Source organism: Caloenas nicobarica, chromosome 1 (assembly GCF_036013445.1).
Source record: "Caloenas nicobarica isolate bCalNic1 chromosome 1, bCalNic1.hap1, whole genome shotgun sequence".
In the NCBI taxonomy this organism is placed as follows: domain Eukaryota; kingdom Metazoa; phylum Chordata; class Aves; order Columbiformes; family Columbidae; genus Caloenas; species Caloenas nicobarica.
Window position 1 is genome coordinate 206,708,939 of NC_088245.1, and position 14,384 is coordinate 206,723,322.

Sequence of the window (14,384 nt, forward strand, 5' to 3'; positions counted from 1 at the left end):
AACAGTATAATGCTTTGTATATCATTCCATCAATGTCATTTTAATTCAGCAGCTGCAATTACATATGATTGCTTAATTAGAATAAGGTGTAAAAAAAAAAAAAATAAAAAGAAAGGAAAAGATTATGCTGCACTTGAAAAAAAAAATGCAGGTTTGTCTTTATCGTAATTTTACTTGCTGAAATTGTGCTATTAAGCAGACAATGTTTTTATGTTGATTCTTTTTAAAAGGAACAAAAAGTGCCATGCTTAATAATATATAATTTATTTTAGCCATTATATAAATGGGAAAATGTCACACAATAAGCTGAGACTCCTTTAAAAGTATTCAGTGTGATGTGATGCAGTGTCAAGATAGCGTGACCAGTCTCACAGAACTCATTTTCATGAACACGGTATTTTTGTGGTTCAAAGAAGCCCATCCAGTTACAGTGCTAAATATTTTTCATATTTCTTTCTTCACTATTTATGCAGAAGTCTTCATACAGACTTTTTCTTACCCAGTCTAAAGTCCAGCCTTATCTCTGCTGCTATGAAATGAAAGTTCTTCATTATTTCTTAATATCAAGACCGAGTAATATTGCAGGTGAATAATACTATTTGTATGTAAAATCTGATCATTAAAATATTTAACTGGGTCCGGAAACATCAATGGCTTTGTAATGTTCAGCCATCTGTCCAAGTTCCAGGCATATTAACATTGAAAACACTCTGTAAAAATCATGGAAAGCAAAAAGACAGTATTTCATCAATATACTGTAAAGCTTTCTGAATCCCATCTCCTCTTGTCTCCTCTCCTCTCTTCTCGCCTTCTCTCCTCCATTAATTTCATCTTTCAGGGCTTTAAAAATCCTTGTTTCAGGTTTATTCCAAAATAGCCAAAATAAGAAGTTTAGGGTTGAAATCTGTAATAGATATTACCTGCTTTGATTATTGTTAACTTGTGGGAAAAAGCTTGAATCAGAGTTTTAGACACCTTATACCATTTTCAGTATCTCAGACCAAAAATTGGAGTCCCATTAATTAACAAGGATCTTAGGAATTAGTCACTGTCATGCTGAACTTACATTCCCAATATGCCATTGACCATTTCCCTACAATGAGATATGGCCGTAAAACCTCCCTCCTCTGAAGTGTTTCTGTGGAAACATCACTTTTTCCACCCTTGTAAGGTACAGTTTCATTAGGACATTGCTTCTGTGTTGATTAGAGCTACTCTCTTCCTCCAGGGTTAGCAGTGCCAAGCACACATTTGGTGCTCAATAATTAATAACATTTCTGCAATGCAGTATGAGATTGCATTTGAAATATGGATTGATGACAGTTCTCCATCTTCAACACAGCAAATTACCTTTGCTTTGCACATTACCTTTGCTTTGCACTGTATATTTTTAAAAAAAGAGTATTCTGAGATATCTTTTAAAATTTCTATTGAAAAAGGAGAGAGGAAAAAAAATATGTCTAAGAGTAAAAGTCAGTTTCCAATTGCTAGAATTTTTTTTTTTTTTCAGAGGACAGATTATCTGAAGCAACTACTTTTCACTATTGCAAACATTTGTCTTTTGGGTAGTCTTTCTCAGCCAGTGTAGTGTGGACATTTTAACAGAAACTGTGTACCACTACAACATTCTACCCATAGACTATTTATCAAGGATTTGACCAAACTATACAGAAATGTGGGCTATGGCACGTCTTCCAGGTCTGGCCCAGCAACATCCTCCAGATAGGACACCTACTGCCATATAGAATGGACTGCTGGTCAAGGCATCCAAGGCCCTCTGCATGGAAACCAGGAGAGAGCAGGGCCAGGAGGGGCCATGAGCACGCTTGGGTCTCACTCTAACATGAAGTCAGGACCACTAGAATACCAGCTCCTGGTTCTAAAGTATAGGCACAGTTCAATAAAATCTATATCTAAAGACTATCAGCTCTCGTCAGTACAGAGGCACAGACCTTCACTAGAAGAAAAAAAAAAAAAAAAAATCTACGTGTTAAAACTGGTTTCCACAGTGGAAATGTAGTAGTGGATGACTATTGGTCTCATTCAGGATGATGATTCCCATATTCCCCCTTTATTTCCCATAGCATCTATTAATTTTGGTCTACAAGAGGAGTTTTGTTGGAAGGTGAGAAGGCAAAGAAAGGCCTAACAGTCCTTCAAACCTGAGCAGTCCCACTGGTGTTTCCTGCCATGTATCACATGTACATCGAGTGCAGACGTGGTTTCTCTCAGCGCAGGATTAAGTTTCTTTCTCTCTACTGATCCCCTGGAGAGTGCAGGGCGCTGCTGTGTAAGATAGAGTGATGTGACAAAGTGTTTGGCTAATGGACAAGCACTGTAGTGATTGAATTACTGGGGATTAATTCCCAAATGTCCTATCGCTGATCACTATTATAAAACATATTGAGCATTTTTCTTAAGATAACTCACCCTGTGCAAAAAAATGACATAGCCCACAATGACACACCCAAAGACCCCAAAAAAACACTAAAAGTGACCCAAAATCTTTTAAATTCTTCAACAGAATTTAGTAGCTGCCTTTCTGTACTAGAAGTGTCTCTCTTTTCTAACCAATATATAGTTCTAGAATTGACAAAGAGAAATCTATTCTTGCAAATGCTGCTCAAATGTAGTGTTTTATGCCTCCTCCATACACCAGCTGAAAAAACAAATTAATTTTCATGTTAGCATTTTTAATGGCAACTGTGAAGAAATGTTTGAGGGTTTTTTTTCCCTCACATTAAATCTTTTAAAACAATCATTTGTTTAAACAACCAGGAAGGGGACATTCTTCTAATGCAAGACACTCTGAGGCAAAATCATGCCCTCTATCTGGTCTGAAAGCCCTTTTTATGCAGAACCTCTGGTGTTGCTTTCCAGAATAGTCACCCAAAGAACTTTGCAGATTCCATGCATTGGTTACATGCACTTTGCACACTAGAATCATTAATTAGAGTTAGTCACTGTTTTCATAATTACATGGAATATTTAGCACTGAATTAATGGCAGTGGAGCAGTTACTATGGTTCAAAGCTTTGAGGCGTTCTGTGACAACTATGATTTCTGATGGTGTAATTTGCTCTTGAGTGGATGGAAGAACTTGAGAGATTCATAGTAATCTCTCTGCTGACTTTCACGGCTGTGAAATTTGCACTAATGACTGGGGAATGGGCAATTTGCAGGGTTTCTTTGTCTGGGTCACATGCACCCTTACCAGGGATTCTTCAGGATGGAGTTACCAAGGACACTCACCTCTTGTTTCCTTCTGTTGGTTGTTTTTCAGTATTTATCTTATTGTGAGCATTTAGAGTCTCCAAATTCCTTCCCTTAGTCTTGACTTATTCTCCTTCTGTCTTGCAGGGCACAAAGTATCTCTTTTGGTTATCGGGTCTAAATGTAACTCCTTCCTTCCTGCTTTTCCTAAATTCTACTTTCTTTGACATCTAACATCTTCACCCCAACTTTATTTCCTTCCTGTGAAGTTTGTACACATTCTTTTCTCTTTGCTTTTTCTCTCTGGCTATCCCAGTTGCATTTGTATGATCCTGTTTGACTTCCTTTGTATTTTTCAGTGAATTTATCCTCTCTATAAGCCCCTCCAGTTTTTCCTCTGCTCTAGGAATCGACTTCCATTTAATATTTATGTGCCATGCACAAGCTTCATGCCTATCTGGGAGCACTGCGTATACTGCACTCTGGATTGCACTGAAACCTTGGTAGCCAGTCTGCAAAGTGCCTGTTGTTCCTCCTTTCAGTAAGGTTATAATTTGTAAATGAAAGGACTTCTTTGCACTGAGCACACCTCATTTTACTCTCTCCGGTTCACCCTCAGATTCACTAAGCTTCTTCCTCAGTTATTTATGCAATATGCACTGCCTCTGAGAATCTGCTATAACTGCATCCAAAGTTCAGCCTCAGTTTGTGTGCACTCAGGTCATTTCTCTTTTACAGGGCTGTTCACCTCAAGGTAACTTATGCTATTTAGATCAGGTTGATGGACGAGCAACAAATAAGTAATTTATTCCGTGATGTTAGCAGTGTTAAAATGTGAACGCTCCATACAGAAGTGTGTTAAATATCCACAATGCAACCCATAGCATGTGGGAATGGGGTACTACAAACACTTTGAGAAGACATCTGTAGGCATTTTGCCCAAATTTTATTAAAACATTTAAATAGATATTTCTAGCAGAATAATTTGTACAATTACGGTGAAATTCACCACTGGGAAGAGAGCCAACATAAGACTTCTTCAATGCTCACATCCCAATTAATTGCTCAGAGAGTAAACGATGACCAGGTCTCATCCTGGTATCGTACTCAGGGATTAATTAGATCCTCAAGATTTAAACTGTTTGTCCAAGTGAATTTTTCATCCAAGTGCAAGGTATGGAATTTAAAAATTCACAGTACTGCACTGGGCTCTAGGATTTGGATTAATTTCATTTGAATTTGTGTCTGCATCTCTCAGTAAGTCATCTAGCCTCCTTTTATTGCTAGTGGAGAGAGGAAGGCCCATTCATGGCATGAACTGCGAGCCCACACAGATTTTATCCAAGTGATCAGCTACACCGGTTCTTGCTTTGACAAGCAGAGGAACAAGTCAATTGTTTCAGAGATGAGGAATTAGAGAAAGAGGCTAAGTTAGGGTTGAGAATGTGGCTACCAGCTGATTTCTCACTGATCCTTACGTTAAGTGTTGTTTCCCTTAAACTGTTTAGCCAAACATTTTGGTCTAACTCCAAAAAATACTGAAGACAAAATGTTAGCGTATTATTTATTCTGTAGAATTTTTTAGCTCCTCCTATATATGTATGTATATATATATATATATATAAAGAAAATGGTGAGCGCCTCTCCTGCATAGCCCCATTTGCTCTAGCACAGGTCTGCGGTTTTATGCAGTAATTCCACCACTCCCACAGCTGCTTTGCACTATACCCCGCCACTGCCACGGTAGCATTTATGTGCATGGCCCTTTTCACAGCAGCTGTCACAGAAAGCTGAGCACACAATCACCTCTTTCTGTTTGCTCCTGTTGTTGTCGTGATTTATTAGGTACAAAGGCAGGAGACTGGCCCCGCACAAGTCGGAAATAGAGTGTTTCACCCCAAAAGGGAGTATGGGGAATGGTGGGAGAGCTACAATGACCAGGTAAGCAAACAGCAAGTGGCCTTAGGGCAGTGTGATATGTCTGTGAACAAGAGGAGCAGCCCTGGGACAATGCCAGGCCAGGTCCTCTGTCTGTAATTCCTGTGCATCCCATATAGTGTGTTTAGAAAAGAAAAAGGAAAAAGAAAACACATGGCCACTGCTGATTTCTGTGTTCCATCTGACTGCCAAAAAAACCTTGCACCATGTTCATTCGAGTGATCCAAACCACGTGTCCTGTGTGATGTTGTCATAATATGGTGCTTTGAGTAGGAGAAGTCTTACACCTGAATCAACCAGTAGAGCAGATGAAGCGGGACAGCATCCAAACTTGGAGTAAGCAGCTCCAGAATGCCTCTGGAATGGTGATCCCACTACATATTCGTGGGTTACAGCAGGTCTAACCAAAGAAGCTTTCAGAATAAAAAGAGCTTTCGGAAGGAAAAGAGAAAAACTGATGAAAACTTTTTCAATATGAAAATGTTGGCTCTCCATCAAAATATCTTGGAGGAAAGTGCTGAGTTTTAGAGTGTTTCTAAGGAAAGGTTTCATACTCATTTTAAATAAATTTCAGAACAACTTTTTCATAAATTTCTCCATTTAATTTAGTTTATATATTTATTTTCAGTTTTGCTCTGGCTATTATATACTGCATGACATTATACACCAATGTTACAATTTTAATGAATATCAAATATTGCATTTTTTGGGTGTCATTGGGATGAACTCTTTCAATATGTTTTTGTATTGAAATATTTAAAACTGTTTAATTCTGTGAAATACTTGGAGATTTCACGTATTCATCTAATTTTGAGTCCAGTCAGATTTCCAAATGTTGAACTCTCCCATAGGGCAGAAAATCAATTTCTCCAGACATCTCCATTAATAAATGAATAAGCCTCATGTATTATAAAGCTGATGGCTATAAATCTGCCATGAAACAATACTCTTAATAAGCATTTTACCATCGTGTTACACTCTACTACAAGTTAAAAGCATTTTGTTTGTTTATTAAAAGATCTACTTATTGACCCCCATAAGATATTTACAAGTGTAACCTTAGAACACACCATGACCAAATTATACCTTTGCTTTTCCCAAGTGTTGCATCACAGGTGAATTTTATCGTTGTAGGAGGGTGTTCGGTAAAACACTTGTGCAGTGTTATGTTCCCCTTGGGTACAACAATATTCACTCATGTACAAAAGGCTATCAGCTATAACGCCACATATCACACACTTGGGGGACTCCTGCTGTTTAAGTAACATCAGGAACATTCATCGCTGAGTGTCATACAAAATTTATACACACTTGTTATTTTTTGTCAGCTGGGATTCTGTTTCTTGTCTGTGTGTTGTCTAGATTTATTTTTTTTTTACTACATCGCATTGCCTTCAGTGATATTTAGTCTTCATTTAAAAGCTATCTGGAGTCACTATATAAAAGAATTTTGAAGAGCGGAAAAATACATGTAAATGTCAAACAACTGTATTTTGTTGTACAGTATTCAGGTCTGTTTTGCCTGGCCATATATATATACACTTGAAAAACTTCTTTTTTATATTTTATATCTTCACAGTGAAGAATCTGTTTGCATTCCAGACTGTAATCGATCTGAATCAAGTAGAGAGGAGAAAAAGCTTCCTGTTAAAGAGGATACCCTAACAGTCAAAAAGACTGGAAACTGTGTCAGTCTAATAGTTCCACAGCAAGACTGTCAGCAGCTACAAGACCTGCTCAAACAGTTAAGAACACCTGCTGCTTAACAGAGAGTGCAATTGCCTTTGATGGCTGTGTTTTGTTGTCTCCAGCCACAGTGTCCTGGCCAGTGGTTCTTGTCAAATCTCATGAGCTAAGTAGAGTTGTCACTGAATAGCCTGGGAACCTCCCCAAGATAGTGTAGTAGTTGCAGAAAGGGAAGTGGGTGTCGTTCTCCTGTCTCAGTATCAGAGCAGTGCTAGAAGTCACTGGGATGAAGCACAGATGGAAAACAACAGATGCAGAGGTCTGATCATTTGTGAATAATAAAAAAATCTTGTCATCTCCTGGGATGAAGTGGTCTTATGGTACTGACCAAACCTTACTTACATCATTTCAGCCTAAAAAATGCTATGCAATTTCATACTGGGGTGTATTGTTCAGCTCACGTTTTCAGATCCCCCATACAATATTATTTTTGTGTTCCAAACCTAGTGTGGATATTTTTCACATTAGGGCCTAACTATCTCTGTATATTAGTCTCACAAAAGGCTTGGAAATTTTCCAAGATGAAAAGCGATATAAATAGCAGTGATGGGTATACTATGTGATGCTTTGAAAGGCCATTTCTGATAAAGACAAATTACTACATCTTGCATCACTTGTGAGCATGATTCTCATATATCTGATAAAATCAGTCATAGAATGGGATGTTTCATGAGGCTTTCACAAAGCAGACATCACAACATCATGGGTTTTTGTATTTCTTGCATCATATTTGCATTTCTGATTTTATTAAATGCAATTAATAAGAAACTACTCAATAATCCACAAGAGTAATTTTTCTGCTGATAAGTCGCATGCGCATAAATACCTCTGTAATAATTTATCAGGCATGCCAAACACCTAAAATTCCTCCAATTATATGCTCTTTTCAGAGAATAGAATTCAAATCAACCCTTTGACAAACATGCTGACTAAGCAATGTTGAAAGCATCTTAAAGCTTTCTGCATCAGGAAGCAGAACTCGCAGTTCAAGAGGTGGCATTGTCCTCTCTCTGTCCTGTGAATAGGATGCTCCAGTGTAGCAGAGATGTGCCCAGAGGTGCTTGAAGAGACATTTTTCAGATGAGAAGCAAAACCCAGCAATAGCCACCTTAATTAACAATTGCAATAAGGTCACAGGAATAGAGGAAAGAAGTTACAACTGGTATCAAAATAATTTTTTGCATATTAGGTCATGATAATAGGCATCCTGGAAATGTTTCATTCAGACAACAGACACTTCATTTCCCATTTTAACCAGGTGTGCTGCTGAAACAGCTGCCAGCATTAGCATCGCTCGTGACTGTGCTGGGAGGTCATTGGCAAGGTTTCTGTCCATCAGCTCGCTCTCACTTTGTAGTTTCTTTCATCCTTATAGATTAAAGTCATTCATATAAATGCCAGCTATGATTTTCATAAGGAAAGGAGATATCAACAGATTACAGTTCGTGGAGTAATATAAATAAATGCCCTTGCTGATGTTCACAGAAAACAACTCTCTATGCATAATAATTGCAAAATATGTTGTTTACTTCTAGAACTCCAGACAGGACAAAATGATTTTTTGCAATGTATCATTCTTCTTTTGTGTTTTCTTGTTATTTATCTCCATGGAATGAGCAACATGGAAATAATTTAAACTAAATGACTTGAGTGATATATCACTAGCAAGCTATTTGTGTGTGACAGAATTGGCTTTCACCCAGGGAAACAGTTATAGAGCCACGTAGAGATTTCCTTAAAAGCTATTCAAAATGGCAACAACATAAACCATTACAGTGGTAGAACTGACCTAGTTTAGACACCTTAGAGTTGTATGTCTATTTTAGCCAATCATCTGGGCTGTCCTGCAGTCCCAGGAGAAACTATGACTTTTTCACACAGGTAAAATGGAGTTCTACACTTCAGCCTCTTATTTCATTTCAGTGTTTTTAGCATGTTGCAAGGCATTTTTGTTCTTCCAAGGATGAAGAACTTGGGTCATCACAACCAAGGTATATATTGATCTGAGACTGACTCAAGTGACAGGACTAGAGAAACAAAATACACATGCACCTGTGCTTGCATCGTGGGTCTAGCAGGCTGGGAAAAAGCCTAGCTATCAAAATCAAAGCAGCTTTTCGTAAAGAGACTGGAGAAACAATTAGTATGACTCGTTCTGATGAAATCCTTTTCATACATAAAACTGAACACAACTAACCTATAGTGAAAAAAAAAAAAAGAAAAAAAGTATTTTGGTTTGGAAATTATGTCACTGATTGGAGTTTGCCCTTCTCTAGATACGACCTGTACTCTGCTCTGCTCTACTCAGTGCAATGTGCCAGCAGAAAAGCAGAGTGGGATAAAAAAAAAATGTGTATTCAACCAAACTTAGCAGTGAGATTCCTTTGGGAGCTCAAATGTGTAATTCTGCCAAAATCCGTTTGCAAGAAAATCTTAAAATTTCACTGAACTAACATTTCCCATCATCAAAGGGTCATGGCAGGGCTGGGCATAATAAATGTAAACAATTCCACTAGTAGATATCATAGTCTATGTCTCTGGTCTATCTTTATTTCTCTATTTTTAAATTGTGTGCATTGCAGTGGTTTCCAGTTGACAGAGTAGCAATATGCAATTAGAGCAGAATTGTAAAGTACTATCACAGGAATTCACCAATAACCCAGCTTCATAACAATATATCAAAAACAAGTGGTGCTCCTTTCACAAAGGTGATCAATTATTCCACACCTCAGTCCAGAGTGTTGACTTTATAGTAAGTAGGTGCAGCATGATAAAGTGGATGATACATTTCTGAAATAACAATTCCCATTATCGCTGGGCAAACTACCTATAGGGTTTATTCCTTACTGATACATTGCTGCTTACTTCCTATTCAGTTTTTTATATCAAGGAATTTGCAGTGAATAATAGTCAAGTCTTTCAAGCTTTTGCACAAAATTTACATCAAATAGCCCTCGATCTCCTTTAGAGCCCTGGGATCTCTATGAGAGCCACACATGCAGCTTGATTACTCTTGGGCACAGCACAAAGGCAGTAAAAGACTGCATTAGCCAAGACTGACCCCAAACCAAACTGGGATTCAGGGGGGATGGTGACAGATGCTCCACTGAAGATTTAACTGCTAGCCATCCTTCCCCAGGGCGGAACACATCCCCAGATTTCATCCTTTTGCTTTCCCTCAGCCTCATATCCCTGCTTTATAATTGTCCTCTGAATGGTGACCAGGGAGGGAGCAACCTGTTCCCTTCACAACCTCTTACAAGCTGACCTTCAGCCAACTGAATTGGGCTATGTGCATGTAGTGCTCATGTACACACTCAAGGCTGTAGAGTTTGAACATCTGTACTAAGCCTGTGCCTGAAGCCAGGCAAAGTGCTAGAATATACCTCCTTCTTCAGGCAAGTGTTTCTATTTACATGGGCTAATCCTTCATTTTAATGGTATTTATTTCACCTCTGTGGCAGGCGGGTCTGTCACAGACCCCTCTGAGCTCTGAACTCAGCAGGAGTTAAGAAACCCCACCAGGTAGGACAACCAGGACTGGAACTAGGTCCTCTCTTTCTGCCAGATCAAGGTTGAGGGTGCCAGGTCACCCAGCCTCCTGGTCCAGCTCAAACACAGTAAGAGCTGGGAGAAGGTCTCATGGTCATCATACCAGAACTAGAGGCAAGATCTCACTTCGCAAAAGATCCAAAGCCTGCTTCTGCTGCTGTCATTGAGCTCCCACCAAGCTCAGGACTCAGCATGGCCAAGGGTCCAGGACTCTCAAACAGTTCTTAACACACACCTAGTACGTGTTTCAGTGAGAGGAGCATGCAATCCTCAGAGGCAACCTCTGGAAGGGGTCAGTCCCAGCTTCCATTCAGCTGAGAAGCACATCCACAGGGCCAAACTGATCAGTGCAACAGGTTAGATTTTGCTTTTCCCTCTTGCTCTAACTGAGGTACAGCAAAAGGAAGGGATAGTCTGAACAGCAGGTTACAAGCCACCAGCTGTTCTGCCTGGTGTTTTGGGGGTAGGTGCATAGTAGTTAACTTCCAAGATCCACATAAAAGACTAGTGATCACTGCAAGGAAAAGGGGGAGCCCTTATATACTCATACAGATCATCTCCCAGTTTAGCCGCTCTTAAAATACCCACTGGTTTATGTTGTGTTTGTCTGCTGGATTCTGTCATGCTGCTTTTGAAGAGGAAAGCTGTTGGCGTTTGTTGTGTTACATGATCCATTGCAGCTCCATGTAATGTAGTCATGGATGTGAACCCACAAGACGGTTTTGTTTACGCTTAGCACACAACTTTGGTTTTAGATGACTAGAAGAGCTATTAAACTGAACATGAAGACTGGTGTAAAGTCATCTGTGTTTAGTAAACTATGTGTCTTGCAAACTGTTACACTGCAGGCTAACATGTGTGACTATATCTATTTCAGGCTTTAAAAAGCAAACAAATAAACAGCAAATTTGTGATACTCTGCCAGGGTCTCCAATATGGTTGTCTTTCCAAAAATCCTAAATGGCTGTAGCAAATGTTTTGGAAACCAAAGTGAATTGTTTAAAGCTATGTTGCATTTTGTATATAAGTCACACTTATTTGTATGTGGAGACTACGTTTCTCCTGTTTACATCATTTCAGAGTCTTTGTCTGTTTAAGCTAAGAAATATTTCTAATGGTCTTTCTTAATCCCAAGAACCACAGGTTAATATATATATATAAACACCAGCTCATCTGCCTAAGGAAGATGTGAAAGGAAAGGAGTGGTTTCATTATTTATAAGTGCTGCAGTTGGCTTTCCTTAGGTAGCAAGAGTAGAAAAAGGAGCAACTTTGATAAAGATCGAGGTATGATGTGATATGAAGATAAATTACCCTAAGAGGACTCATTTTACAGGAGAGTGGAGCAAAATGTTTATTTCTGTCTCCAAACTCAGGTCACCATGAGGAGCTGCTTGTATATCTTGTCCATTATTTCTTTCCTAATACAGTTTTATCCTCTGAGCTGACCTGTAATGAAACAAAACAAAACAAAACAAAAAATTCTTTAAGCTAGTGGTGGCTAATTTACCAAGTATCTTGATGAAGAAGAGGTCACCCATTAGAAGGGTCTCTCTACTCAGAACAAGTATAGCCCCTTTCTGAGTATTGCTCCAGTACTTCCAAGTACTGGGATATAAACAGATATGTTTTCTCCAGCTGTAAGAGACTATGCTTCTCCATCTCCCAATCTATACTCCCTGCCCCATACCAGGAATCCATGGCCATCACCCTACACCAAACCCTGCACCACTGAATGTTCCCAGGCCAGCCTAAATACCTGCCCCCTGCAACCCAGCCAGTCCAGGTCTCTTAGCTGTTCCCTCAATCATTTACCTCTTCCTCACTCCTCCATGCATCCGTCAGTCCCACAGCTCCCCTTCCTGACACCAGTCCAACAGAAGGGAAACCATCAAGCTGTTCCCTCCTCCAAGATGGACACTGCACATGTCCCGAGGGCAGCAAGAGGCCATCGACTAGCACAGAGCAGGTCACCGCTGGATGTACAGTCTGTGAAACAAGCTGGCACACTCTGCTTGTTTTCCTAGAATATATAGGTATAAAAGATGTATTGCAACAGGTAGATATACACATAGATATAGACGAAATTACAGTCAGCTTTATGGGATGCCACATACCCAAGGTATAGTTACAGTGATTGTATTTTTAACTTCAATGCAAGTTACCATCTTATCTCATTTCTGTTTACAGCTCTAACGGGAAATCAGTTTCCTGGGCCCAGAATGAGAAAAGCAGCAGAGGAGCACACCTGTGGCAGCGGCTGTCAATTCACATCAACAAAAAAGAGAACCCAAATCAAACTGCAGTGATCAAGCCTTTTTCTAAAAGCACAGATAGTAGTCGACATAGTAGCAGTGCTACATTTCCTGAGGCCAGTGCCAAAACGCTTTACGATGTTTCAGAAGCAGAAGAGCAATACCCAGCTCAGTACCGACCGCAGACTCCCTCACCTATCAGCACTTTGAGCCACAGAACTGCCTCCGTTAGCCGAACAGAAGATGATGCCCCTACCTTCCAGTCAGAGCCTCCTCAGCGAAGTAGCTCCTCTCAAGGTTCCCTTATGGAGCAGATCAGTAGTGTGGTTACTCGCTTTACAGCCAACATCAGTGAGCTGAACAATATGATGCTTTCAACAGCCACTCCAGGGACAATGGTGGCCACTCCTCTCTGCTCTTCATACCTGATCCCACGGGAAATCCAGCTCCCTACGACAATGACCACGTTTGCAGAGGTCCAACCGCTTCCTGCCATTGAAGTCAATGGCGCTTCGCAGTCAGCTCGGAAACCTTCAAGTGACAGCATCAAAGAAGGCACTTCAGAGACCCCATCAGCCAAGCAAGACCTTGAGGAGTTGGTAGCTTTAACTCCTCCTTCTCCTTTCAGAGACTCCATTGATTCTGGAAGTGCATCTCCCAGCTCTCCGGTTTCCGAATCAGCTCTCTGTATGCCGTCCTCCCCAAAGTATGACACACTCCTCATCAGAGATTATACTCAAAGTTCGTCTTCGCTGTGAATGTAGTTCAAGACAATGTTGGATCTCAATGACTACAAGCAAGAAGCGAGGGGACAGCCAAGCCTTCAAGATCTCCAGTGTTTACACAGATAGAGAGGCGTTGGGTCATCTTGTGAGAAACAGAGAGGAAGAAGAGGAATTACTTGATAAACAGAAACATCAGATTAATTATGCTGTTCTAAAGACAAAATGACTCTTGGCAGATTATCGTGGCCTTAAAAAAAACATGGGCTTTTCAGAAACACTGAATCTATTTTTGAGGGCTTATAAGGAGTCTGTTAAATCAGTTACATACCAAGTGCTTTGCTTTAGTATTACAATGAACTGTGTGTACAATATACGGGGCGGGGAGAAACTAGATTGTAAACAACTGTACAATGGTTTGTTTGTTTACTCTGATTCCTTACCCAGAAGTGAACCTTGATCTTTTATCAAGAATAGAAGACCAAACATTGAATGTACATTTTCTAACAGACTCAAATCTGGGACCAACCTGTCAAGCTTTCTTTTTTTTTTTTTCCTATGAAGATCTCAAAAAGTAGTAATGTATGTTCACTAACTACCAAACTTTATGCTGAAGCATATTGTGTCCGTGATACGTTACACGTGGATAACACTAAGCTGAGGCTTTGCAGTGAGTGACTGCAATATGGAGGGCTTTACAAATGACTTCTGAACCTACACATTTCTTTACGAAATTCTCTTCTATCAGTATCAAAAATTCGATTTGCTGACATTGGATTCACCTTCACAGCAACAAAACCCAAGGAAGATTTCCTGACTATTTCACCATGTTGCCAACTAATAATGAAGTAGCAAAAAATATTTTCTGGAGTACTGTTTTGTAATTCCCTTATCAGGGCAAGTTGTTGAGGTGAATATTCTCTTTCTAGCAGCACTATGAAGCTATATTATAGCTGCAC

At 39.7% G+C, this 14,384-nt stretch overlaps 1 protein-coding gene across 3 annotated transcripts in view; it reads left to right on the plus strand.

Moving 5' to 3' along the window:
- Window positions 1-13,461, plus strand: part of GRM5 (glutamate metabotropic receptor 5) — a 257,065-nt gene extending 243,604 nt beyond the window's left edge. Inside the window, exons 8-10 of one of the 3 annotated variants that reach the window (XM_065632035.1) lie at window positions 5,059-5,154; window positions 6,731-6,895; window positions 12,639-13,461. In XM_065632035.1, the coding sequence (XP_065488107.1) occupies window positions 5,059-5,154; window positions 6,731-6,895; window positions 12,639-13,461 (1,084 nt within the window). The remainder of the gene's footprint in view (window positions 1-5,058; window positions 5,155-6,730; window positions 6,896-12,638) is intronic. The other 2 variants (XM_065632043.1, XM_065632051.1) reach the window with 2 other exon arrangements.
- The last annotated feature ends 923 nt before the right edge of the window (window positions 13,462-14,384 follow it).